The sequence below is a fragment of the Ursus maritimus genome, unplaced genomic scaffold (assembly GCF_017311325.1).
Source record: "Ursus maritimus isolate PB19 unplaced genomic scaffold, ASM1731132v1 scaffold_24, whole genome shotgun sequence".
NCBI classification, from domain to species: Eukaryota; Metazoa; Chordata; class Mammalia; order Carnivora; family Ursidae; genus Ursus; species Ursus maritimus.
In genome coordinates this window covers 36,862,911-36,890,548 of record NW_024424897.1, presented here as the reverse complement: position 1 = coordinate 36,890,548, position 27,638 = coordinate 36,862,911, and the positions used below count along the sequence as shown (strand labels likewise).

At 53.3% G+C, this 27,638-nt stretch overlaps 1 protein-coding gene across 1 annotated transcript in view; it reads right to left on the bottom strand.

The window, feature by feature from the left end:
* Positions 1 to 4,434: 4,434 nt before the first annotated feature.
* The window catches only part of RFFL (ring finger and FYVE like domain containing E3 ubiquitin protein ligase), a 61,736-nt gene continuing 38,532 nt past the window's right edge, over positions 4,435 to 27,638 (bottom strand). The window contains exons 2-7 of the mRNA XM_040639833.1: positions 19,995 to 20,185; positions 12,895 to 13,305; positions 9,927 to 10,010; positions 8,740 to 8,950; positions 7,363 to 7,386; positions 4,435 to 4,634 (exon numbers count right to left, since the gene is read on the bottom strand). Of these exons, the coding sequence (XP_040495767.1) occupies positions 4,435 to 4,634; positions 7,363 to 7,386; positions 8,740 to 8,950; positions 9,927 to 10,010; positions 12,895 to 13,305; positions 19,995 to 20,174 (1,110 nt within the window). The 5' untranslated portion in view covers positions 20,175 to 20,185. The remainder of the gene's footprint in view (positions 4,635 to 7,362; positions 7,387 to 8,739; positions 8,951 to 9,926; positions 10,011 to 12,894; positions 13,306 to 19,994; positions 20,186 to 27,638) is intronic.

Genomic DNA, 27,638 nt, shown 5'->3' with positions numbered 1-27,638 from the left:
GAGCGTGCCGTTCAGTAGCACTTTTTGTGGCAATGGAAACACCCTGTCAATCGTCACCGGCCAAGATAAACTAGGCACACACAGCCCCGCGGCAGGTGCTCGGCAGCCGCCACAGCCGAGGAACTGAAGTTTTGGTTTTACTTCAGCCTTACACGGTCACGTGTGGCCAGTGCGGGGCCGGCCCGGTTCACACCTGAGTCGCTCCACGCGTGAGCCTCTGGCCGTCCCGGAGGCGGGGGAGGACCGCACCCAAACCGCAGGCTGCTGGCAAGAGCCCACGGACTCCGGCTACCTAACGTGAAGCCCGCGGTCAGAGTCGAGTCATGCCGGGATGCCCGTCCGCGCCCCGTCCAGCAGAGGGGGCCCGGGCCTCGCCCTCCTGCTCCTGTGAGGGGGCGCCGCGGCCACGCCTGCGTGTCACTGTCGCTCTCCGGGCTGGGGCCGGCTCCTCAGCTGGTCCCCTCCTCGCAGACGGGCTTCCAGGAGTTCGGTTCTGCGGACTCTTGGACAGTCCTCTTTTTTCTTCCTGTCGGCCGGTTGCCAGGCTTGTTTGTCCATCCCCTGTGAGTTAAGGTAATGCGCCTGCCCCTGGAACAGGCTGGGCCTCTAAGACTGAGGACCTGCCTCCCCGCCCTCTCCAGTGTGCTCAACTGAGGTAACATAACGCCGGGAGGCAGCTCCAACCCGATCCGGGTCTCTACCTGCCGGTCAAAATGTGCTGGGAGGAGGGGGCAGGAGGGTTGTTGTTGCCCAGCCCGTTGGTGGTGTGAATAGGCACCATTCAGTCCGGCGTGAGTGCGGAGAATGAGACTCTTTATTCTGTCCTTTGTGGCGACAGAAGCTGCTGCTTCTGTGAGCACTGACCTATATAAATTTCCGTCCCCCTCTCCGGCCTCCTCAGGCCAAGCCACCAGACGGGGCAGCAGAACGAAGTATTCCCCTTGGGATTCCGCCAAAGGACACTGTCACTGCCCTCTGACCCGGCCGCCCTAGACCCAGGCCCACCTGCCCTGACGGGCGGCTTACACTCGGGGCACCCTCGCGGCACCGGGGCCCTGCCAGCTGCAGGAAAGCATCCCAGTAATGAGCTTGGCCCGGAGGTCCTTCCTGGGCCTTGCTGGACGTTCTCTCCAATTCCCTGTTCAAGGTGTTCGGTCTCTTTCCTTCCAGTCTTTCTCAGGCATTTCTCTTTGCTGCCGCGATTATACTGTCTATATGATTCTGTACTTCCACGGACCCCCGGGGCAACAGCATCTTACACCTCCCGAGCAACAGTGCTTGAGGCCGGCCCTCCTTTGAGCCTCTGTTTGCACACTGCTAGTCGGCAGCGGACGAGAGTCGTCCTGGGTGCCCAGCGGGTCAGCCGCACGAACGAGGAGGACAGAGTGCTACAGCTCAGCCTCCAGCCTGCCAGCCTCTGGGTGAGAGTCCTTCCTCTTCTCAAGTCCCCAGGCAGACGTGCACATAATCGAGCTCCCCCCACACGGGCCTGTGCGCACACAGACGTCTGCCCCCGAGGCTGGGCCAGCCTCTGAGCCACACGAGCCGTACGGCTGTATCCATAAGCTACCATCTTGTCTCCCAGGGTCACCTGAAGACATGACTGAGCACGGTGGCTGGCCTCTGATTCCTTTCTACCCACATCTTTAAGGTCCATCTGTACAAGATCAGTGTCAGCGTCCGACCTCACTTGGTGTTTCTCCCTTGGTCCTAAGGCTGGTCCTTTTGCTACCCAGCTCCCATCCTCTTCCAGGCTATTCCACGGCATCTCCTACATACTAGTTGTGAGATCTTGAAAGTCAGAACACTACTGAACTTCAGTTTCCTCGTCTGTTGAACAGGAATAGCGACATGGCCACGTGGCCCAAGCACCTCCACAAACGATGCCGTCTCTCAAGAGCCTGGGAGCAGCCTGTGGTCTATCAGCTCTCGTCCACCTTAACTATCAGACCTCTGGTGTCCTCCCACCAGATCAGACAGGCATCTATAGTGAAATTTTATTACAAAATTATAAAGCAGAGCTCTGTAACAAAAAATACACATTTGGGTTTGCTTTAACACCCAGGTAAGTCTGAGAGAATCTTAATATAAGCCACTTGAAGTAACACATTCACATCTGAAAGATTTCAACAAATTTATACAATATATATTGTGCACTAATTCCTGAACAGCTTCATGTTACTAGCTTGGATCTAGCTGTTCCACGGTGTTCTGAACCAGTCAGCTCTCCCAAGTCTTAAAACAAGTCTCAAATGAAATCTCAGAACAATCACAGCCAAAGCTATGGAATAACTGAAAGAATTAAGATGTTTCAGGATAATTAAGACCAAGGATCCACGAGGAGTAAGGGAGAGCACTCAGAGTTAAAAATCAAGTTTTCTTCCCAGGTTAGATAGTAACTGAAAAGGGATCTTGGAATTCCCAGCCTTTATTTGGTGTAATAATCATCAGTAAGAACAAATCAGGGTTGTTTGACACCTTTTTTCCTGAACAGAACCCTTCACCAAGAGATCAAGAGACTTAAAGGCAAGTTCTTTCTCCAAAATAAGCAAATGATAGCAGTTCTAATTCTTACTGAGGTTACTAACCAACCTTCAGAATATTATTTTTAACTTCTGTCTAGAAGGGAATGTGGGAGGTAAGGAGAGGTAAGGCCTCAGAAGTGAAAGCAAGTTTTAAGTAGGGAGAGAGCCAGCTTCTGCCCTGAAGTTATTGCTAGATCGTGACTGAGTTGCATATGTATGTAGACCTGTTTCACAGTGGAATAGAGAAGTGGCTGAATCCTCCGCTGAACTGGTAGGCATTGTAAACTGTAGTGGGTGCTGTCCAGCAATGGTGAAAGGTCCTCTTCGCAGACCTCTCTTGATTCCCCCGATTCCTACAAAGGCTGTCCCAGAATCAAATCCAGGACTTGGTGTAATGTCAAGGTAAGTGGCCCAGTGTGCAACTGACAAGTATTTTATGAAATAATTCCATTCCTCTGAAGGGGAATAGTGGTTGATGATGGGGGAAGGCCTAAGTATGTCTGTACCAATAAGCAGGTCCCCTTCGAGGTTTCTCACCATCTTCCAAAGTCCCGACTGGTTCCAGCCTGGGAGAATGGACTGCACAGCAGGGGGCTGGGGGGTCTGCCAAGGCCCCTCAGGTGCTGGCTTAGGGGTTGCCTAGCTCACCCACGGGTATCAGCAGCACACACAGCTCTTCTGCTAGCATGTGTGTGTTCCTGGCTAAGCTTCTCCAGCAGACTTAAGCCCTTTACCTCTTCCAGTGGTAGTACCACCCTAAGAGGACTCGAGAATATCCTCTAACTCATTGTACAGTCTTTCCTAAAGGGCCTGGAGAATGCTTCTTCCAGACCTGCCCTCAAGTCCGTGGGCTGAAAGAGAAAATGGGAGCAGGGAGTCCCCGAATTAAGACTTGTAGCTGTCTGCCCCAAGACTGAATCCAGTCTCATTCAGTACCTTCAGATACCCCTTACGTGTTCAGTTTTGGTCTCCAGGAACTTCAGGAAAAGTGTGGCTGGAGAAGAGCAAGGCTCTCTGCCTTAGTCTCTATGCCTTCGGTGAGACCAGTTTAAAACCTCCATGGGAAAGAGAGGAACTTCATTCTCAGGAGAAAGTGGTTTGCAGTTCCTTTGTGTTGGAGAAGTCAGAGTTAAGCAGGAAGCCACTGCTTCCACTCAAAACTTTCCCTTTTCTCGTAAACTAAAATTAAGGATGGCGCACACACCCTAAGAGCAGCAGAGACGATCCCCGTGCCATCTCAGCTCACACACATGGACTGAAACTTCCCTGCAGGTGCTTTGCTGGCTCCCAAGGTTCAGTCGGGAGACTCACCACTTCCAAACCCAGCACTTAAGGAAGCAACTCTAAATGACTTTGAAATTTTCCAGTAGCATTTGTGTTTCACTTCTCACCAGAGAAAGTTTACTGGTCCAAATTTAGTCCTAAGGAGGATCACTATTGGTCTGGCAAGCTAACATCTTTTTGGTCTGAAGAAACAAACGAAGTTTAGGCAATGGAGCAAGAGACTAGCAAAGCTGGTTAGCGCACAGGAAGCCAGAAGACCAGAAACACATCCAAATGTGCAGGGAGGAAGAGAACCATTTCTACCGGGGCTTCTGACGGTTGGAACGCAGACGGGCGGCTCGGGGTGGCCGGGGTATGGGGGGAGGGGGAAACTGTTAGGTTTACAGAGGAAGGGAGGAAGCTCTGGTCCAAGTTCTGCAAAGTCCTCTCTTCATCAATTACCATCATTACCCCAAGATCACTGGAACAGGGACTTGCCCATGCGATCGTACCAGTTCCCACGCCCCGGGCCCCGCCGGCCAAGAGCTGCGCACCGAGGCAGGACAGGCATGCCCAGAGGTGACCGCGTCTTTGCTTGCAGGTTCTCTTGTGAGCCTGCCCCTCTGCAGGCTGGCCAATCTGGAGCCTAGACCCTTCCAGCTCCGTCCCTGTAAGGCACTGAAGAAGCCCGGATCACGTACTGCCGGCAGATGGGACACTCGTTCATGCGCTTGCCGCACTTGGTGCAGGTGACCATGTGGCCACACTCCAGGAGAACACAGTCGATGGGCGAGTCCATGCAGATCCTGCACAGGTTCTCCTCCACGCTGGGCGGCACCACTCCACCTGGACAGCGGGGCAGAGGGGCGGAGGGAGAGGAGACTGTGAGTGCACGGGGCGGGGACGGAGGAGGGAGAGCACAGGCCTGCTGTGGACACCCCCGAATCCACACTGCCCTCGGCTAGAACTCCGGGGCTCCGCCCCAGCTGCTTGTTTCACCCACACCTCTACCGGGCTGTACGTGTGGAGACGAAAGTACCTGGAGATCAAATACAGCCCGGAACAGGACAGCTAAGTAGGGCCAAGTCCTCAAAGCTGCAAAGAATTTTCAGACAGCTGAGGCTGTAATAATGGTAAGTGGCACTTAGGGACTCATTATCCCCTGAGGTGGAACACGCTGAAAAGATAAAAACTGGTTCCAAAAAGTGTAATATAAATGGAACCGTAGCGAACGGTTCATGAAGGATCACAAGGGTTCTCAGTAAAGCTATCCCCAGCCGAGTACAGCCAAGGGTCCAGGCCTGTGCTGTCCCACAACCTTCCTCAGGGCTTCCTCTGAGGGGGCTTCCTGGTGGAAGCAACCAGCAGAGGTCACGGCTCCTCTCCCGTGCTACCCCCACACCAGCTTCTCACACGGAATTAAAGTGTTTACTCAGATCCCCGACAACACTATGAGCTCCTTACGCCCACCAATTCGCTCAGTTTCTGCAACTCTATACTTAGCATTTGTTACGTGCTCTGAGGTCAGATCGTCCTCCTCGATTCCCTAAAATGCCAATCGTGGTAGCTGTTCTTGAAATGTCTGATAAACGAACATCTCGCGAGGGAGTCCTAACGGCTCACGTTTGTGGAATGCTGTGCCAGGCAGGGCCCTAACAGTGGTGCGTATCTTAACTCTCTCTGAATCCTCATGGAAACTATGAAGGAGCTACTCTTGCTGCTCATTTTATAGACAAGGCCGCCGAGGCCAAGGAGTCAGGTGGCTTGCTCAAGGACACACAGCTGCTGCGCAGAGCCAGGATTCAAAACCAGGCAGGCAGGCCTTCCGGGCAAGCGGCCTGAGGACAGGGACTATCGCATCAGTACTAACTGCTCCGTGCACAGAGTTCTCAGTAACGGCTGGCCGGCTTATGTGAGCGGGGAGCTGCGAGGGCATGGCCAGTGTCTGCTTCAGTGCAGACGCCTTCCTGTCCAAAAACCTAGCCGTCCCCAGCACGTTTTAAATGGTAACCTGAAGCCCCAGGTGGGGCTCTGTGCTCAGTGCAGTCTGCTTAGAGTCTTTCCCTCCCTCACCCTGTGCTCTCTCTCGTTCTCTAAAAAAGTAAGATCTTTAAATGGTAGCCCGCACCAAGGAGCCGTAAGTAGGGGGCTGGCTTCGTACCAGTCACCTGTCCCACTCCACGGGGGAGCCCTGCGCTCTGCTGCTCCCTGGGCCGTTCAAATAGTCAACACGTAGTGGGACCAGCGGCAACAGGCAGTGAACCCGATCTAGCCCTGTGAGTGGCTGTTGGCCCTAACAGGGGTCTGGAAAGGACTGAACTGTACGTATAAACGAGCTGCAGTGAGGGGCGCCTGGGTGGCACAGCGGTTAAGCGTCTGCCTTCGGCTCAGGGCGTGATCCCAGCATTATGGGATCGAGACCCGCATCAGGCTCCTCCGCTATGAGCCTGCTTCTTCCTCTCCCACTCCCCCTGCTTGTGTTCCCTCTCTTGCTGGCTGTCTCTCTCTGTCAAATAAATGAATAAAATCTTAAAAAAAAAAAACGAGCTGCAGTGAATTACACAGTATCATACTAATTTTCTTAGGAATAAGAGACTCGTTGACTCCATTAACCAGCATTCTCACAGAGGATCAGGAAAAAAGGAAGACACCAAGTGGAATAGCCTGATCTTGGTATCAGGGCAGGGGGTGGGGCTAGAACCCCCAAGGATCTGGGGGAGCTAAGAAATCAACTCTTCAGGATTTATCTACCGGAAGACTCTGCCCCATTCTGAGCAAAAGGCCATTTTGCCAAATAGCAAATTTGGAGTCTTCTGAAAGTTTTAAAATGGTCTGTAGGCCCTAACACTACTCTGAGAACATTCTCTCTTGAGAGCTCACAACCACACAGCCTTGAAGCTTTCAAAAAGGTAGAATGTATTTTAGAATGAAGCCCAGACCCAGCCAGACCCCTGCAGGGCATCCTGGAGTCCCCGAAGGCCCCATGGTGGTCTTCAACACACAGAAGGGGGGGGGGCAGCTAAGTTGGTAATATGCGTCTTGTGCCCCAAGAGCACACACGGGACCCCTTTTCCTGCTCTGTCCCCAAAGCAGCTCTAGCCACCGCCCAGCCCAGTACAAACAAGACTCGGGTCACGTCCCTTTCTTTTTGGTTGGCACCAGAAGTTGTTAGGTAATCTCCCTGAAGGTACACAGAGACCAGAACGGAGTGAAAACTGTAGGGGAAGGAGTGCCGTAGCAGCAGGCGTATGAGAAATGAACCGAATGTGACACGTGCCACCACTCGCTTCGTTAACTATTTTACAGACGCTCGCTCATGAGCTCTGGCCACCCAGAGACCTGCAAATCACTCCGCCCCGGGTCTGCTGCCACTCTTCACCCTTCCCAGAGAGGCGAGAATGAGACGTTTTAAAGATGCTGAGAAGCCCTGCTTCCCCGCGCAGTTCCCAGCTCTCTCTCTGGATGCCAATATGCTCAGAATTCTCAGACTGCGAGGAGGATGCGGAGCTGGCAGGAGAGAAAGCCACCAGAGCTCAGAGCCTAAGCACAGTCCCAAACAGAAGCAGCTACGTACCGTTTTGGTCTTCAGCACCACACACTGAAAAGGAAAGAGAAAGAAGAGGCCTGAATATGTGACAGTGTGAGCAAAGTCTCCAAGCAGCCGAACTTTCGCACTCGGACTGCCTCCCTGCTTGGGAACCAGGCTGGCCAAGAGCCCGGCCGGACGCCCGCCCTCTCCCGTGCTGAGAGCTCACGCACAGCCCCTCCTGGCGTGTCTGGTCCGGCCTTAGAAAAAGGGATTCCACCAGTTCGCATGAACAACACTGCATGGGCACGGTATCCTTTTCTATCCCTTCTGAAGCCCGCATTAAAGTCAGGAAGGAAGGAACCGTCTGTTCCAGTCGGCCAAGGCGTCTGGATGAAGTTCCCAGGTGGGGCCACGTCCTGTTCCCCAGGACCTCTCACAGCTCTCTGGAGCTTCTGGGGACAACCCCAAAAGGAAAAGTGCGTCTGTGACTCGGTGACTGGTCAGACACCCCAGCTCTGATGAACCAGTGGAACAGGAGAGCCTGAACCAGACTTCAACCACGCACAGCAGGCAGGGAATCAAAGTGCCGATTGCAGGAGCCCCATCAGTTGCGGAGGGGAGGGTTCGGGGTGAAACTTTAGGGAATGAGGAGTTTAAAACAGCTAAACACACTCCTCCTGCAGAACTTCCTGCCTTTACTATCTACCAGGGAGACACAGTTTTTTTCCCCAAACTCAACCACAAAATCTTACTGGGCATCGCCTAAAAATGACACTGTGTAGAATGCTTTGGCAAATGACCGCAGGGAAAGCCGGGGCTCAGGCAGCACAGCTACAGTCCCCTGTACCACGGGTTCACGTCCCCGTCTCCCAACTGCTGAGAATAGTCCTGCTGAATACCAGCGGGCATGGCGGGCTGACACGGGGTGGGGAAGGCTATGGACTCAGTCCAGGAAATCTTCAGTGCAAACCTCGGCTGTACAATAAAAGGGTAATGCTAGGGGCGCCTGGGAGGCTCAGTCGGTTGAGCGTTCACTCTTGGTTTTGGCTCAGGTCGTGATCTCAGGGTGGTGAGATCGAGCCCCATGTCGGGCTCCACACTCAGCAAGGAGTCTACTTGAGATCCTCTCCCTCTCCCCCTCTCCCCACTTGTGCTTGTGCTCTCGCTCTCCCTCAAATTAAATCTTAAAAAAAAAAGGGGGGGGGGTGGAGTAATGTGAATAATGCCTATTTCACAGGCAGCTCTGAGCACTGAGTAAATGTTTACGGAGCCTCGCCCAGCCCGGCACTCAACTTCCAACAGCAGCTATTAGCCGGTGCCCAGGTGGAAGTGACTCCTTGCTTGGCTACGAGCACGAAACCTAGCCAGGTCGATGCCGCGATGCTGCAGGACGAGAGCAGCGCCGCCCAGACAGCGCCTCACCCAGGTGCTGGAGCCCCTTCTGGTCCTTGTACAGCCGCGTCACCCTCTCCATCAGCTCCCACTTCTCGCAGCAGCCCTTGTAGTTGACGAAGTTGCGCGCCAGGATCTCCTTCAGCTGCCGCACGGTCAGACCTTCAATGTCCTCCAGGTCGGTCAGGTCAGACAGAGAGGCCCTCCGGCCCGGGACGAAGCTGTCCTCTGAGTCGACAGACTGCAATGGCAACGGTGGGATCGGTGGGCTCAGCTCTCCCTCCCAAGCTGTCTCTCCGAGGACCCCAGAGCACTCACCAGGCCTCGCCCGCGGGGACTGACCGCAAGAGCAGGAGCGGAGGCAGGAAGAGTCCCCGGCACGGCGCTCTGCGTTGTCAAGGACACCGCAGTCTCTTCCTGACCTGTGGTTCTGGGCTCAGGCACCGCCAGCCCCCAACCAGCCCATCAGCAGGACAAGTAGAAGGGGCACCAGTGTGAGTCACATGGCCCTAATTCTGACTCCTCCACGGACTGATGCTAAACCCTACGGAGCAAGTCGCTCACCTCCCTCGGCCTCTCTGCTCCTCCACACGGGAGACCCAGCAGTCCTACCGCACCGGGTTCCTGGAAAGACTAAATGTAGCAGCACAAGAAACCAGCCAGCATGGTGCCGGCCTCTCCCCTCCCAACCCCCGGAGAGACTTCTGCTTCCCCGTGGAAGAGGCAGACTTCCCTGCAAGCACGCCTCTGTACGCAACCTTGACCGTGGCTTCGCGGCCCCGCTGGCGGTTCCCTCTGACTGGCCCTACCACGGCTGGGGCCTAACTCCCACTCATCCTTCCTCCTGATTTTCTGACCTCCTTCCCCTGACGATGGCTACTGTGTGCCAGCAGCAGAAGAAAAGAACAAGATTCGCACAGCAGCACTGGGAGCCTGCCCACGGGCGGCTTACAGAAAGTCAAGAGACTAGAAACTAATGGGCCATGAGGCTCCCTGGTCTCCACTGTGAGCTCACCACTCTGCCCTGACAACTGGCAGCTCTGAAGGCTAATCTGGAAAGCTAACACTAAGCTCTAGCCCTGAACACAAAACTGTAGGACTGTCATCACACATTGATTCTTCTCCACTTCTGAGTCTGCTGAGAGGGTCCTGATCACAGCCTAACACCACCAGAGAAAGAGCAAACGCAAAGGCACAGACCCGAGCAGAGGCCCCACCTGGGTCTCATCCTCAGCAGGTGCTCTGGCCGTGCTCTCCAGGTAGACGGGTTCCTCTTGGTCCTGAGACACATGGCCATTGGCCTGTGGGAAGAGAAAGGTGCCATCACATGCACAGAGATGCCCCAGGGATTCACACGGCGTGGGCCTCTTCCCAGCTCACTCCACGTCCAAACATGTTCCCATCTCCCCAGGAATCTGGTGTCTCGAACAACAGCATTACAGAAGCCTGCTCCTTAATACTGACTTTGTCAGGCAGAGACACAACGCAAACAGATTTCAACTCTAAAACAAGAAGGTTGCTAATTCCGTTCCCCACCAGGATGGCAGGAGCGGCCACTCACCGTCAATGTGGTCTCAGCTTGAACAGTCTGAGCGAGAGGAAGAGCAAAGGTCCACGTCACTGCGGGACTGCTCTCTAACTGCCATCCAGTTTCTCCTGGACACTGAGCTCAGACCGCCCTCCCCGTAACTTCCGCCCACCGTCCTGGGCTCTGCCCCTAGCAGCAGTGTTCACCGTTTTCTTACAGATGGTTCACGCCATGTCTTCCTGCCTCCATGCCACATCTCCCTGGCTTCCTCCCCTGACACAGATGAGACAGTTCTCAGACCCTCACCACTCTGTCCCCTCTCCTCCATCCAGTCACTGCTCTCACATTCTAGAAATGGGCTCCAATTAGCAGCACACACTATTCCTAAGAACATCTTAAAACCTGGTCACAAATTATTTTAATGCACCTAAGAATCTATTAACCTGGAACTATAAAGACAGATGCCTACGCTTAAGGAGTTTAGAATGCTAACTTCTCAAAACGTTTGCCAAACAGTAGCTCAAACTGTGAGCCTCCTCGTCCCATCACCATTTAAGCCACAAACCCCTTCACTAGACCCTGGAGCAAAGATGTGTGTGAGCTCACAGGTCTTTCCGCTAGACTCCAGGGAGCACCAATAAAGGGACAGCCCAGGACACCAGTCACCCACGGCCCCGACCACTCATCCCAGGTTAGGAGGCCTAACATAGAGCTGGTTAAGAAGAGGCAAATAACAACAATGGGAATGAAAAGTAGAAATCACCACCATCACCCACAATGCCAAGCGGTGAGGAGAGCACACCCACAGCATACGTGTACAGGGATGCATCCAACACTGTCTTCGTCAACACCTCCGGTCTCCCCGTAGCTTTACGGAGACGCACCCACCAGTCTCCTGGTGTCACCTTGGAGTTACAAAGTCTCTCCCAGCCTAACCTGTTGCTGAGTAGATGGCTTCCGTACGTCCCTTTTTCCCTAGGAAGAGAAACTCAATCCCCCACTGTCTCTTCAGTTTGCCCACTGGCTAAATCAACATCGCCAACTCGCATCTGTCCCCCAGTGTGGTTGCTCCACCCACTTCTTTCTCTAGCAACCGCTGCCGGGCACTAGGGGTAAGGGAAAGAGCTCGGGCAGCAGGCGCCCGGGGCGGATCTGCATCCTGCACAAGTCACTTGACTTCCCCACGTCTGTTCTCCTGGCGTGACAAACGCAGATCTCACCAGGACGGGATGCGAGCTGGCACAAAGGCCTCTGAAAGCACCACCGGAAGACCCAGTGAGGTCTGGCGCCTGCATGCGACCTATAGGGGCGGTCTGGAATTTCTGGTTGACGACCGCAAGTTTAGAATCTCCTGCTTTCATTGAAAAACCCACCTGAAAGTTCTTTAGGGAAGAACAATGTCCTCAAGTTACTCTCTGGGCTCCCCATAAACAGAGGAGTGCTCCACCGAGCCGAGGGAGAAGTGCGCGCGGGAGGCAGAGGCCGTCAGCAGAGCGAAGCGGAGGCAGAGCTCACCTCGGGCTGGGAGACAGCACACCCAGCACACCGCGGCCGCCGAGGGAGCCGAGCGAGGTTCCCGCAGGTGAAGTACGCCATCGCCCTGGCCTTTACGCCTCAGTGCCCGCCAGAGCTGAACCAGGGGCCCGGTCCTGGCAAAGGAGGGCTCACAGACCAGAGGCAGCGGCCAGCCACGTCGCGCACAACACCAGTGCTAGGGCAGCTGGAAGGAGCTCCCGGCTCTTCAGAGCTGCCGGCACGCCAGCCAGTGCCCCCAATAGCCTGGCAGGAGCCTAAGCGCCTGGGATTACGAACCCCATTTCATTGCCGAAGGCTCAAAGTTTGCCCCAGGTGACCAAAGCATCAACAACAGATTGGATGTGGAAACCAGACCTTCTGGGTCCGAATGCCCCAGCTATGGCCCCAGCCATATGCACAAAAGGGTCACTGAGGCACTGAAATCTACGGGATGCCATCGCTCCTCACACACTGGTTACGTCCACCAGCCTCCCTCGAACCCAACAGCTGGTCTGCACATCTACTCCCCTCTCACAGGGGCCTTCTCAGGGCACCCGCCATGCTGCACACCCCATGCCTGGTTCGCAGTTCAGCCAACGGGCTGCTCTTCGCTTACCATTTCTGAGCCCCCTGGACGATGACAAGGCAACTTACCGTTCAATGTCATGCCAACCATGACCTGACCCAAGCAGTGACTGGCCACAGAAGCCGTGATGCGCCCCCCCCCCACTCTCCCTTCGCTCGACATGTGCCTTTCCCTCTGTGCCCTGTGATGGTTCTGTACGCGCGAAGGAAGACCGTAGCAAAGTAAGCAGGAGGCCAGTCTGAACAGAACCAAATTTGGAGAGTTAACAGTTTTCTCAAAACATCTCTGGAACAATGAGTTTTTAAAAAATGATTAGCTGGGATAGGTATGTCGTAAAAACATACAAAAACCATAAAAATACCTGGTACTGTGCACTATCATCGCCGAAAAAAGCCCAAACAGGAGTCTGAGGTTCAGAAAACACTCCCGCATCAGTAGGCAGAAGGGCCTCACATAATCAAGAGGCCCCCGCCCTCCGCTCCCGCCCTGCAGGCAGGGGAGCAAACTGAGCCCGCAGAGCGGCAGAGATGGGCAGGGACCACAAACCGGTGCGTACCTGCTGGCTTTCCTGAGCCTGGGCCGGGGACACAGAGGCGGCTTGTGCAGGCGAAGAGGGGAGGCTCGCCGAGGTAGGAGGTACTGTGCTGGCGTGAGGCGGGGTCAGGAAGGCCTGCTGCTCGGGGAAGTCCGGGGACAAGGTGGGGGCTCGAGTCCTGCCCTCCTGCGAGATTACGGGCTGCTGGCCAAGCACCAAGAGCACCAGCTCCTCTTTCTCCCGGCACATTTCGGTAGAGATGTCGTGGAGGCTGAGATAGTCCCTCAGGTCCTTCACCTTCACCTTCATGAGCTCGTCCCGCTGAAAGCCTGTGGCCCGGACTCGCTGGCAGAGGAGGCAGAGGCGGGGCCCGCTCCCCACTTGGCTCGAACAGGTCATGCAGAAATTTTTCTTGCAGTCCAGGCAGGTCTGCTGCTTAGACCAAGAAGCAGAGGAAACCATGTGAGACTGAGAGCAGGACAGAGCGGGATGCCGGGCTGCCACGCCTAGCGGGACCCCCCCGATCACTCCTACCAGTCGGAACTACTTCCTGCATGTCGGGGTACAAAGGCTACCTTGATTTCAGTTAAACACCACTCAACGGGGGCAGACCCCCCATACCCGCGTCCAGGACTACATTCATTATTCCAGTGGAGACTGACCTTATTCATTGCAGATAGAGAAGCAGAGGCTATTAATTATGACTACCAGCTTTAGAACTGAAAAAACCCACATTTTCATGTAGTCTCCCTCCTCCATTTTTTTATGGTGTCACCGTGGGTGTGTAACAGCCTCTCTGGCCCTAACGAACAGTACCTACCTCAGGACTGCCGTACAGTTAAGAGACAACGCGTTTAGCGTATGTGACACATGATTCTTCGGTGTTAACTCTTTTACTTACAATTGCTAGGAAATGCAAGCTAATTTTGAGAGCCGGGATTCAAATCCTGAACTATGATTCTTTCTACTTTATTGCTGAGAAAAGAAAGTAGACACAGAAGTACGACGGTGGTTATTAATATTATTGATTAAATTTCCTGAGAGGCTACTATGTGCTAGAGCTTCTCATTTAATTTTCAAAGCAACCCCGCAAAGTATTACAGTATCGCTGCACCATGTCTTCATGTACACGTCACTAATGACCAGTAAGCTACCTCCCTGTCGCACAGACAAAGCAAGCGAGGCCTGGAGAGATGACGCATCACACTCAAGGGCGGGCAGGGAACAGCAGAGCTGGGGTTCACGCTCAAAGCCTGTGCGTGTGGAATGCCCCCAGTCCTGCCCTTTCCACCAGGCCATGCTGCCTGACTCGGCCCCGTCCAAGCCGACAGCAGGACCTAGTCCAGGGCCCGGCTCTCCATCTCCAAACCCCCGCCGGTGCCCCATCCGCAGAGGCTGTGCCCCGGCTCCCCCACCCCAGGAAGGCCCACTCGGAGTGCTGGCAATCCAGGGGCACGTAAGAGCATACCCAAGACAAATATTCAGACAGCTGCACTGCGGGGCAGGGGTGGGGGGTGGAGCCTCTGGACGCGATCAGGGAGCTCTCCTTTGTGCAAGCTCAGCGTCTCAGCCGCACCCACGACCGGGACACCCGGTTGGCAGGTGGTACCGCCTGGCGGCAGCCACTCCCACAACAACACACAACACATCACACGAAAGCTCGCTCGACTCACAGGAAGCAAATCCTCAGCCTCTCGTGCCACGGGCTGAGCCAGCACAGTGACCTCTGCCTGTTCCAGCCAAGAGCAGGCCACAGCCCACAGCAGAGGTCATTCCTGGGCACGCTGGGATGGTCCCGGGAGCACACGTTCTAGTCCCTTAAAGAAATTAAGAACTTTTCATCCTCTGGTGACTTGAGCATTAACCTAACTATTTCTGCTTCCTCTTTTCTAAATATAGAAAGCCAAACGCAAACTCCCAAGAATGCCCGGGAGACTGAGATTCTCACAGTCGACATCGGACTCGGCCGGCGCTGAAGAAGTCGGCACAGCGAGGCAGTGGTCCCTAGCTTTGTCCAAGGGACACAGTGCGTGTCGGAAAGGGAAACGGGCAGAATGTTCACCACCCAGGTCTGACGTGAATACTGAAAGGCATTACGGAAGGACACGTCAAGCTCCCTCGCTCTCTACAGTCACAACCAGACCATAAGATGTTCAGAGGCCGACTTAAATGCTGTACCAGCATCGTAACGGTTCTGGGAGCTGTAGCCACTCAGGTGGAAAATGGACGTGGGGTCTGCGGGGTTCACCTGCATCGAAGGCTCTTCTATTGGGAAATGAAATGCGTTCAGAATGACTGAGAGTGCACTGAAGAGGCTTCTGCGTCAGACGCTGTAGGTCCCGACATGGAACATGACTGAAGTCCATGCAGTCTGGCGAGACCTAGCCTGGCACAATTAAAAAGCCCCGAGTTCCTCAATCAGTCAGATCTGAACAATTCTCTATTCTTTCTTCAAACATGCACGGCTTATTGGGGGCAAGATCAGAATGCAAAGGCGGCAATCCAGCTTCTCTGTATGCCCCTGCTCGCCAGGACCCTTGGAGTCAGCCTGCCTCTGAACACACCCTCGAGGACTAGGACGGCGCACCAGGCTGAAATCCCAGTTCGCAGGGGCAGGCCAGAACAAAGGAGAAGCCGGCTATCAACACATGTGGGCAGAATGAGCGAAGGACACGCGTCTGTCTAAACCCGAGCAAACCGCGCACGCGACTGGGTAAGCAGGTGGCAGGAGAGATGGACTGGTGGAGCTGACGTGCCTGCAGACACGCTAGGAGGACACGCAAACTCCAGAATCAAACAGCCGCACCTCCGGCAGCCACTGCCCTTCAGGGATGCCCCGTGGCCTGCTCTCCTTTGCTCTGCTGCCCTTCCCTCATTCCCACCACCCCCCTCCCCGGGCCCCACACAAATTCCCCCCGCGCAGGCTGGATGGGCCCTCCTCCTCACCAGCCTTCCTCCAGGCAAGGCCTCCTGCAGCCCACTGGGAGGCAAGGGGCAGCCTGAGGAGTGGCAGTTAGGATTCATTCTGGGCCTGCCCCTTCCGAGCTCAGGAAACTTGTGCAAAACAGATAACCTCCCGGGACCTCCAATTCCTCACCTGTCAAGTCAGATGGTCAGCCCACCTCTCGGGACCACTTAATTTTTATTTATTTATTTATATATCAGAGAGAGAGAGCGCACAAGCAGGGGGAGTGGCAGGCAGAGGGAGAAGCAGGCTCCCCCCTGAGCAAGGAGCCCGATGGGGGACTCGATCCCAGCACCCTGGGATCATGACCCGAGCTGAAGGCAGACGCCCAACCGACTGCGCCACCCAGGCATCCCAGGACCACCTTAAGTATCACAGGACACAGTGTATCTAAACCCTTAGCAGAAGGTGGGCACGCACCAAAAAAGGTAACATGGTCACCTCTGATTCCCTTCCCCCTTCGCCTCCTCTCTGAGCTTTTGCCAGCACCACTCCCTCTTTCCACTCGGGGATTTCAAGACCCCTTGCACGTTTCTCAGAACGACCTCCTCCTCTCCCTCCTCCCGCTGGTCCGGGCTGGGCACAAGCCCTCCTCCAAAACTGTCAGGGCTGCTGCTAAACTGCATGTGGGTCTTACCAATAACAGACAGGGTATTTGGATTGGAGCAAAATCGCAGCTGGTCATTCCTCTCCAAGACTAAAAACTCTAGGAAGGCAACGGGTACATCCTCCTTCTGTTCTCTCCAGACAGTCCTTAATGTTATCTGTGCTTCGTACTCAACGAGCATTCAGAAGATACTACCACAATGAAGAAAAGAGCAGTAGGATCCATGTAACCGTTTCCATTCAACCACTTCTAGAAAACACACGTTAAAAGCCTGCAGTTGTTATCTGCCAAACCCTAAAGATAAGAATTACTGATCCACTGAGGCACAAAATCACAAATGAAAAATTCTCATGGGGAAAACGTCCTTCATATTCACAGAATTCGCTGTGAAATAAACAAAATTAATTCATATTTTTGTGGCAAGAAAATATCGTGCCAATAACCACCTTTTACCATTCAAATTAGAACTTCTCTTCCTCCCACACCCCAAAAAGGTCTTTTTGCTACAGAAGCTTTCTCCTTATCTCTCTCCTTCCTTCGTTCAAAATCTTTCTCGGGCTTCCTCGTCTGGTGACTACAGGCTCCTTACCACAGCAGTCCTGGCCTCCACCACCTGACCCCACCTTGCTCTACCAACTCCCCCAGTACCCCGCACTTGGCCAACAGGCAACTCCCAGTTTCCAAGTACACCTAGCACTTGCCCCATATCTGGTGTCTTCACTTCAGCCACTGCTTCGCAGATCAATAACGCCTCCCTCATCCAGCTAGAATTATCATCTAAGGTCAGCAATGTCTGATACCCTAGCACGCAACTTACACAGCTGCTACTAGTTCTCCATAGACGTGGGCCCCCTTACCCGGTCCGGGAGCTCCCCGAGGGAAAGGGCGATCCCGCTCCGTCTCCGCAAAGCTGTACCCTCCGAATGCTAGCACGCTGCCAGTGCTACGGCATTGGGCCCTTGATGAAAATCTTCAGTGTGGAATTATCAACCACAATGTCATGAACATAGAAACTCTCCAGCCTACTTCCTCTTTTGCAAATTGTTCTCAACTGCCCATTCCTTCCTTCCTTTACTTATTTTTATTTCTTTTAAGTGGGGGGAGGTACAGAGGGAAAGGGAGAGAGAGAAGCTCAAGCAGGCTCCACACCCAGCACAGAGTCCAACACATGGCTCGACCTCAACACCCTGAGACCATGACCGGAGCCAAAATGAAGAGCTGGACACTTAACCAGCTGAGCACCAGGCGCCCCATCGTTTATTTATAAAACTGTATTGCCTACTGACTACATGTCAGTCACTGTTCTAGATACTGGGGAGAAAGTTGTGAACAAAATTTTTAAAAACCTTGTTCTCTGTACCATCTGAAAAGATAGGCTGAGAAATGTCAAGAACTCACTAGATTCCTTGGTTCTCTCAGCATGCCTGCCTGCCTGCCTGCCTACCTTCTTCCCTCCCTCCTGTTCTTTCTTTCAAAGATTTTGTTTGACAGAAAGAGAGCACGCGCGCACAAGCAGGGGGAGCGGCAGGCAGAGGGAGAGGGAGAAGCAGGCTCCCCACCGAGCAGAGAGCCCGATGTGGGGCTCAATCCCAGGACCCTGCGATCATGACCTGAGCCAAAGGCAGACACTTAACCGACTGAGCCACACAGGTGCCCCAACATGCTTTTTAATACACTTAGCATGCTGGCCCCCGAGCCTGACCACCACACTGTCCTCTTTACTCCTTCTCTGTTCCCCACTCCACGGAGTATAAATGATATTTAAAAAAAAAAAGGTTCAAACAAACCCACAGCAAATTCACACCGCCTCATTTAAACAAAGGTCTCTCCTATTCCTTTCATGCCAATTTCTTTACACTTCTGCCTGCAGCTGTTCTAGCATTTCTCTGTGTAAAACAATGAAAACAGCAAGATCTTTGACCATCCAGCAGACTCTAGATGCACCTGAGGACTCCTTGAAACCTTAAGAGAGCAATTTCTTCATCTATAAAATGGGAACTAATAACAGTATATATTTTGTTAAGGATTCAAAGGGAGAGGACATTTGGAATGCCAAGCTCAGTCCCGGGCATGTGACAAGTAGCCCCCGGGCCTCCTTCCATCTCACCTCAAATCCCAAAGCCACCCCCCCAATCGGTCTCCATCCTGAGAAGACTGAGGCCATGTGGCACCGAGCCCCTTCTAGTCCCTGCTGTGGCCTCCATCGAAGGACTCAACCTTCCAGTGTCAGTGTAATGGGAGCGGCACCGCGGTCCGCCGAACCACGGCCCCCTGCCACCTGCCTCTCGGGTTGTGTTCTCACGGTGACTGGGGCAGCCAAGCGCATCACGACAAAGCCCTGCGACGTGCCCAGCCTCACTGCCCTACAGCGAGGTGCAGGCAAAACGCCAGCCTCCTTCATCTTGTGGGTGCAAAAGGGCGGGCGGGCAGCACTGCAGGCCGCAGGAATCCGGACACGCTGAAAGTCTTCAGGAGACAGCTGGAGGGTTCAAAGAGCTGGGCTTGAATCCTAGCTCTGCCAGTTAATAACCATGTGATCTTGGGCCACTACCCACATAGCCGGAGAAGGAGGCGTATTTCCATCTCTCTTACGCCGTTTATCAGGAACTTGACAAATACAGTTTCCTTCTTAACTGTTACGCTCTAATCCTCAGTGTCTCCTATGTAAAATGGGAGTTTAGGGACCCTAAAACCTCTACCATAGAGTTACTGTGAGGCTTAAATGAAACCAAAAGATCTAAATCGCTCACGAGTCCCTGGCATATAGCACATGGCTTAAAAAGTAGCTTTTCCTCTCAAATTTCCCATCATTGCCATTTTGACCTCACATCCAGGGCTGCGGACATCTCCGTTCTACAGAAGGACGCAGAAGGCGGGAACTCCCAGAGCAGGGTTCGCCCTCAGCTCCAGTCGTGCTTGACCTTGGAGAATGTGCCGCCCCGGGCACTGGCACAGGGACGGCCCACAGCCACACCCCATCACCCAGCCCGGGACTTCCCCGCTGCTCGCTAATCTGGAAAGCAGAGCTGCCAAGCACTTCACATGAAATCGCTACAGTAAAGGAGCCCCAGTCTTTGTCGTGCTGGGGTCTTGATGGACCTGAGATGTCCTCAGCACTGCGTGGGATACAAGGAACAAGTTAATCTGCAGTCAGGCGTTCATGACGACAGCTAATGAAGGGAGTGACACCAGCGCCCGCTGCCCTTGGGAGCCCAGCTCACATTGTCCTCAAGACCCTGTGAGGGCACGACTGCTGTACCCCCACTTTAGAGATGGGGAGAAAGAATCTCCAGAAAGCTTAGGTCATATGGCTAGTAAGCAGCAAAGCTGATGTCTGAATTCAGGCCTGTCTGGCTCCAAATCAACGCCGAGCTGCTTTGCTTTTGGCTAGCTTCTCTTTAATGCTTTTGTGAAAGGATCCGCTGCGGGTTCCTGGGACTGCATAGGCAAAGGCAAGGTGGCCGGCATTACAGGGGTCAGCAGGCTTGCCCAAGGGCCTGAGGCTGTAGCGGCCGAGCCGGCCGAGAAGGCCAAGAAGTCCACACTCACCTTCCTGGCCGTGTTGGCGAAGTGGGTGCCACAAGCCTTGCAGCTTGGTTCCGAGCCTGTTGGGGAAGGGAAGGAGCTGTACCCAGGGTTGGAATAGGCCTGCGTCCTGGCTCCCTGGGCCGGTGGGGCCTCCTCAGGCTGTCCATCCAAGCAGAACCAGTTGCAACAGGTTGCCCACATGATAAAATCGGCTGCGAGGGAGGAAGGGGAGAAAGGTCAGCGTGAAGACACAGCTCTCCTCCGTTCCCCCATGCCCGAGGGCGACGTGAGCAGGGATACTCAACCCACACCTGCGGCCAGAGGCGGGCGTCCAGGTGAGGACACGTTTTCAGGAACCACAGATTTCTTGCCACCTCCTGCTTCACCACAGTTGCCACTGCACACAGGACAGTACAGACACCCGACCGCCAGGACCACACGGGCTGCCAAGTTGGCTCACCACCTCTGAAAGGTTGCTGACCCCTGTTTTGGTTTAATCTGAGATCTAACTTCAAATAAAAAATGGCCTTAGCAACGATAAGTGGCCTGAAACCCACAGGAACCCGCTCCTAGAGCTCAGAGAGACGGAACTTTATCATACACGTGCACACGCACACACGCGTGTGGCCCCATACTCACACTGACTGTGGAGAGCAGCTATTATTATTTCTGGGAGGCCACCCAGGCTCAGAGAAGTCAGGGTCACACAGCTAAGATAGAGAGAACTGAGATTCTGAAAACCCAGGTCTTCTGACCCTAAACGTGACGTTCTTTTCCTCGACTGTGCGGCCCCCCCTTGACTTCCCTTCCACTGGCCAGCAGCACAAACCAGTCTAACGCGGGTACTTCCAAGCCTACCCACACCTCTCTCACAGCACCTCTAACACTGTGTTGCACAGACGTTCTTACCCCATGTCTGCTCCACTACACCATAGGCTCCTTGAGGGCAGGGATGACTTCTTGCTCCCGGGTCTCCCGCAGCCAAGCCACGTCGTGCACGCAAAAAATGCTCAACTAATGCTCACTAGCGTTGCCTTGCTCAGCAGGTGCCTCCGTGGATTTGTTAAGAAGTTTCGGAATGTGATTCCCATTTTACATATCAAATATGGGTACTAGGGACAAAGGGGGAGATGATTTTTTAAGATCACAGAAGAAAATCCAATCCCTCAAATGTCAGAATAATCTACGGTTGCAAAAGGGTCCGCTAAAACGCCAAGCGTTGCTGTGATAAGAGCGTGCTCTTCCCAGGAGACCAAGGCAGTCAATATGGACATTTTGAGCCTGAACTCTCTGCTTACAGAGATAATAAACGAAACATTTAGTGTTACTGCTCAGTCATCAGTTCACACAAAAGAACGGCACCTTCTGCTCTGCCTCCTGAAAGTACCTTTGTTACACTACGGTTCGAAGGCGTGCTAAGCTGCAAAGCACTGACAGCAAGAAGCCGGCCGGTTCGCCCTGAGTCATGTCACAGAGGAAGACAGAGGCCCAGCAGGGGAACCGACTTCCGGGCTCACACAGCTATAACCTTAGGTCTCCTGACTACTCTGGGGCCTTCTTAGCTGGCAGCGCGTCCCGAGACTCCTGGTCCAGAATTCACTCGCTTTTGTAGGCACGTCCGATCCACACCTGTCTCCCCCGTTTGCCTGTGGCCCCCGTGTGAACAGGGACCATGACAGTCAGTCAGTGCCCAGCAGACAGGTGGCCCAACAAAGACTGCTGAATGAATCACACGATATTTAAATTTTAACTAATCATGTCCCTTCCATTTCCTACACATCAAGAGCATTTCTCTCTGACTCACTCTTACTTGTCCAAAGCCTCTAAGTTCCCAGAAAGACAGCCTTAATTGCAATGAACAGTTCCCATGGAACAATACAGGAAAGAGCTGTTAAACAGCTGAGTTCTCTGTTGGCAAGATAAGGGTGAGAACAGCAGCTGGCCCCCCTTGGAAAGGGGGATTTTGCAATTCTCTGAATCACCTGCTGACAAAAGCATCTGAGACCGTGTATAATAATACAAGGGAACAGAGGGTCTGGACTCAGAAGACCAGGGCCAAGCCCACCTTTACTACACCCACCTTTATAACAAGTTCTACCTCTCTGGGCTTCCTTTTTCTCACCGGGACATTTTCCAGGCTGTGAGGCACTACACAGAGACCAGCCCAGGCTCCGAGCACTGTAACGATGATTCAAGTACAGCTTCCCTGGCAAGGCTCGGATAAAAAGGAAACTTAGAGGTTTCCCCACAATTACCATTGGGCTTTCCGGACTCATCCCAAAAAGGGTCAGGGAGCTCTGCGACAGAATCAGCAGAATGGGTAAGTAACTGAAGGAGCTGGGGGCAAGGCGAGAAGCAGAGCGGCCTTGGGACGAGACTGTGGGTAATCTGCTGACCTCCGTCAGACTAGTCTCTCCACTCACCCAGGCACGCAACCTTTAGTGAAGCCACTGCCCTGCTGTTTCAGGAGCCAGGTGAGTAAGGCAGAGAGCCTGCCCTTGAGGAGTTCATGGCTGAGGAACAAGAGGAACAAGAAATGTAAAACCCCAACCAGAATTTCAGGGTGATCAGTGCCTTAAGAGAGGTTCGTACAGCATACCGGAGGCTACGAAGACAGAGACACAACCAGCTTTCAGGGGTGGAGGGGTGACCAGAGAAGACTTCTCAAAAGACGTGCCACACATATCCTGCTGCTGGAGGAGCTGGGGATTCATCAGGAAGCCCAGAGTAAAAGGAATTTTCAAGAAAAAGCAAACAGCATGCAACATGGCATTAGAGAAACTACAAAATGTGTGGTTGGGGCAAGAGTAAGGGTGGGGTGGATGAGGGTACGGCGCGTACACAAGCAGCGACGAAAACCACGGTAAGGAACCCGGACCCTATCCTACAGGCAATGGGACACCACGAGGGGTTCAAGTAATCAGGTTTGGGGCCCTTATTTGCCTTTTACAGCGGGCACTCTGGCAGTAGGCGGGCTGAGGCAGGCTGGTGTAGCAGAGGCAAGAGAGGAGGAGAAAGGGACAGACAGATCTCTGACAGAACTCGTGGGATGTGTCAATGGACTGAAGCGGTGGAAGAAGGGGGAGAGAAAGCAGTCTTGGACGAATCCCAAGGTCTCTGAATTACACAACAGGACACAGAGTGGAATCGCTAACTGGAGTAAGGGGCAGAGTCCTCAGGACCAGGCATGTGTCTGTGTGTGAAGGAAGGGGGCAATGATGACGACACGCTGCATTTTGTACCCGGGGGACTTGCTGGTGGATACACAGCACACGAAGGGGACAGTCCTGGTTGAGGAGAAAGTCTAAGAATCCTCAGACCACCACAAAAGCCAGAACGGGGCAGAAGACTGACTCGACAGTGGGGGTCACAGAGGAGGGTCTGGGAGAACCGCCGGGGGCGCCTGACCTAAAGGGCTAGTGGGGGAAACCAGCACAACAGTGGCAGGAAGACTGCTCAGAGGTGGGCGATCTGGAAGAGGGTTTTGAGTTTCCAAAGAAATGATCGATGCTGCGGAATGGCCCGGAGAGTAGAATACAGGAATACAAAATGCCCGATGGACCTAGTTTTGGGCAAACGTGAGCGTGCTCTTCGCCACAGCAGGTAAGGAAGAGAGAAGCTGACTGACAGCCGCAGGTCGGAAAGTGACAGAGAAGTGAGGATATGCACAGACCCTAAGGATAAACTCTGAAGTTTCTCTGAAGAAACTTCTGGCTGTGAAGGGAAGACACAAGGCCGGAGCTGCAGAGGATCCAGGTGCTAAGACGGAGGTGCAGACACAGGCGTCAACCGCAGAGGAGACCCCCGAAGATGAAGAGGAAGCTTGTAGAGGAAGGGAAGCCGGGAACGGTGGGAATGGTGGGAGTCAGGGCCAGGAGCAGAAAGAAAGGTGACTTGCTGGGACGCCTGGGTGGCTCAGTTGGTTAAGCGTCTGCCTTTGGCTCAGGTCATGATCCCAGGGTCCCGGGATCAAGCCCCACATCGGGCTCCTTGCTCAAGGGGAGCCTGCTTCTCCCTCTGCCTGCCACTCCCCCTGCTTGTGCATGCTCTCTCTCTCTGACAAATAAATAAAAAGAAAGAAAGAAAGAAAGAAAGAAAGAAAGAAAGGAAGGAAGGAAGGAAGGAAGGAAGGAAGGAAGAAAGAAAGAAAGAAAGAAAGAAAGAAAGGTGATGGGCCAGTCAGATTTGGGGGCAGGAGAAAGGTCACCTGTTTCACCAGAGACTGGAACGGAGGGAAGAGAGAGGTCACCCAAGATAAGCTTACAGCATCCGCAGACAAAGGTGAACGAATGAAGTAAAAAGGCAAGGGGTGGGGAAGATGCAGTTAATCACAAGAAGAAAACAAACTTTTCCTCTGCACAAGGAATCTGCATGTGGCAATTTTTTCCGAGAGCTGAGGACTTTGCCCCAGGAGGGCTAGGCCCGCTTGGTAAGGCACGATCGGTAGGGAAAAAAACGGCAGGCCAGCCGGCTGTATACTGTCTAAATTCCTGGGCTTTCCCAAGCGCGCAGGGAACACCGGCGGCGTGCTGGGCACTGGGAACAGCACAAGCGAAGCCCACCAGCTCCTGGCCCCCGGGGACTCCGGGCCCGATGAGGCGCTGCTGTCTCGCTCGACTCTGCCATCCGGACAGGAGAGCGAAGCAAGCTCTTCCTCAAACCGAGAACCAAGACAACCTATCTCCCTCAGCACTATTTTCTCTCAACTTTGCTTCTGATCTTTTTTTTTTTAGGGCTGAGGGGAACAAGAAAACCTGCTCCTCCCTGTGGAGGAGCCCCGAGGGCCGGGGCCAGGACCGCTAGTCAGCTCCTGGGAGTTTGTCAGCTTGACAAGGATGCTGGCATTTCTTGGGAGACTAAGCTCTGCTGACCAGGAAAATGACAGTTTTAGTAACAGGGAAGATAAATGACCTATCCCAGGTAGGCTGAGTACAGTCACAGTTAGAGGCAAGAAGGGGGACAATGTGCTTTCTCCCCTGTAAGTCCTAGAATCCTAAGTAATTTTAGGACAGTCACTTCTCTGCTTGTTCACCTGCCCCAGGCAAATAATTCTAAGTGGATCAGTGGTTGTCATGGGCTTTCCCGCGAAGGGAGAGAAGGGTCAGAATGGACCCACGGAGGAGGAGGGTCGGAATGGCAGGGCCCTAGGAAAATAAGGGCTAGTGTGCAATGCAGCTCCAAACCACCTTGCCAAATCTAAGGCAGTACAGTCACGCCCCCAAGGCTCTCCTCCAATCTGTTCGGACTGTAATTAACCACTCTATGTGCTACGGTGCTTCTGCGACAACGGGGTTTTCACACACGCGAGATCTCGAAATTACCGTGCTTAGGGTGAACCCACTGTGTCAGACTTCACAAAAATCCCTTTTCGGGGCACCTGGGTGGCTCAGTAGTTAAGCGTCTGCCTTCAGCTCAGGTCATGATCCCAGGGTCCTGGGACTGAGCCCCACGTCGGGCTCCCAGCTCAGTGGGAAGCCTGCTTCTCCCTCTCCCACTCCCTCTGCTTGTGTTCCCTCTCTCGCTGCCTCTCTCTCTGTCAAATAAATAAACAAAATCTTAAAAAAAAAAATCCCTTTTAAAAAACCTAATTATGATCCCCTCAATGCTCCAAGAAGTACCCTTCTGACACGGCAAACCAGAAAGCGAGGCGCGGCAAGCCTGCCTGCGGTCACCACCGTGTTCCCGGAATTGCTCAACGCAGCTGGGCTGTAAGTGCACTGGGAAAAGCAGTCCGCCTTGTGGATCATTAATACAGAACGGCTTTGCTTCATCTTGCATATTATCCTTAAAAAGCAATTAAAGTACAATTGCAATGACTTTGAAAGGAAATGCTATGAAAGCCTATCAATATGGCTTAGCTATGCCTCTTTGAAATAACTGATAAGTAATTCCATGTTTTGAGAAGTAAAGAAGCAAGCAGTCATTCTCCACTGAAGAATGCTTCCTATCTGCCGGGCCCCGAGCTGGGGACTACCTCGCGCTTTACCCTCACAAAGCGGCAAGGCAGCCTAGAGCAGTTCATCGCATCTTCAGGTGAGAAAGCCAAGGTTCTGAGAAGTGCAGTAACTTGTTAAAGGTCCTAGCCAGAGCTGGGTAAAGCCGCGACGGGAGCCTACATCACGCGCTCCGTGAAGCTGGCGCTCTGCGGGCTACAAGAAGTCCTGATTCCGCAGTCCATCAGATCATAACTAAATCAGTCTGCGGGGAATGCGCGGCAGAGCATACGGAGTTTTTGCTTTCCATCTCGACGGGAGCTTTCCCGTCAGCACAAAGGCACACTCCAGGAGCTCCCGGATTTAAAAACTCACCCTTGTCACGAGGGAAGTACGGAGTACGACCCAACGTGTTACACCAATCTCCCACCGGAATGGCTAAAATGGGAACACTGGATACTAGCCAGTGGTGGCAAGGATTTAAAGCAACTGGAACTTTAATATTCCTGGCAGAAGTGTGAACGGGTACAATGCACACGCACAGCGTAAACTGGTACAACACACAGGATAAACTGATACCACACACACACCCCCATCGCTTGGCAGTCCACTTCCACGTACAGTCCTAACAGAAACACATTCACCAAAAGGAGTACGTGAGAAGGTTCATAGCAGTGCCGCTGTCACAGTCCCAAGCCGGAAACCAATCCAAATGTCCATCCACAGGAGAATGGAGAAACAAACTACAGTATTTTCATACAGCAACGGAAATGTACGAACTAGTGACACACGCCAACAATACAGATTAACGATGAGTGAAGGAAGACAGGCACGAATGAACACATACGAGACAGTGCTATCTACACAAAATTCAAACAGGCAAACTAATCCACGGTGTTAGACGACAGTGGTGATCCTTGGGGACAGGAAAATAAATGGAAGGGGACACAAGGGGGCTTCTGGTAATGTTTGGTTTCTGAGTGCTGGTTATATACACAGATGTTCACTTTGTGGAAATTTAAACTGTACACTTACGATCTGTATGCTTCTCCACTTACATTGCGACTAAAAGTTTTTTAAAGCATCTAGTAGAATATTTGTGAAAAAACGGTAGCAAAATATCTTGACCCCACGTCTCCTACTCCTCAGTAAAGGTCCTTTGCTCTGCTCTCTTCTACATCAGAATTTCTCCAACTACTTGACTCCACTTCCTCAATCTCAAATTCACTCTTTACCCCTCTCCAGTCTCGCGTGAACCACTCCACCTAATTTCTTCTTCGCAAGGTCACCAAAGAATCCCAAGTGGCCAGATCCCAAGTGACACTTCTCTATCCTCCTCTTATTCAACATCCCAGCAGTGCCAGACGCGAGAGAACCTTCGCTCCTCCTTGACACTCTCCACAGCTCTGCACCCTTGGCTTGCCTCTTTGCTGGCTCTTCCCCCCTCTCTGTTCGTCAATGCGGTATGGAGCTCCCAGGAGCTCCCAGGCTGTCTTCGGCACCCTTTCTGTCCATACTGTCTCCCAAGGAGAGCCCTGTCAGGTGGCTATGGAAACTATTTTTAAGCTTGAAGATTCATAAATTCCTCTCCCATCCTACCGGCCCCCCAGCAGTGATCTCAATCGCCATCTCTGATCTATTATGCACATTTCCCTCCTTAGACCCTTTGAATTTGCTGTTTGCTCGTGGAATAGTCCCACCTGGGTTCTTCCAGGATATCACATACTTGGCT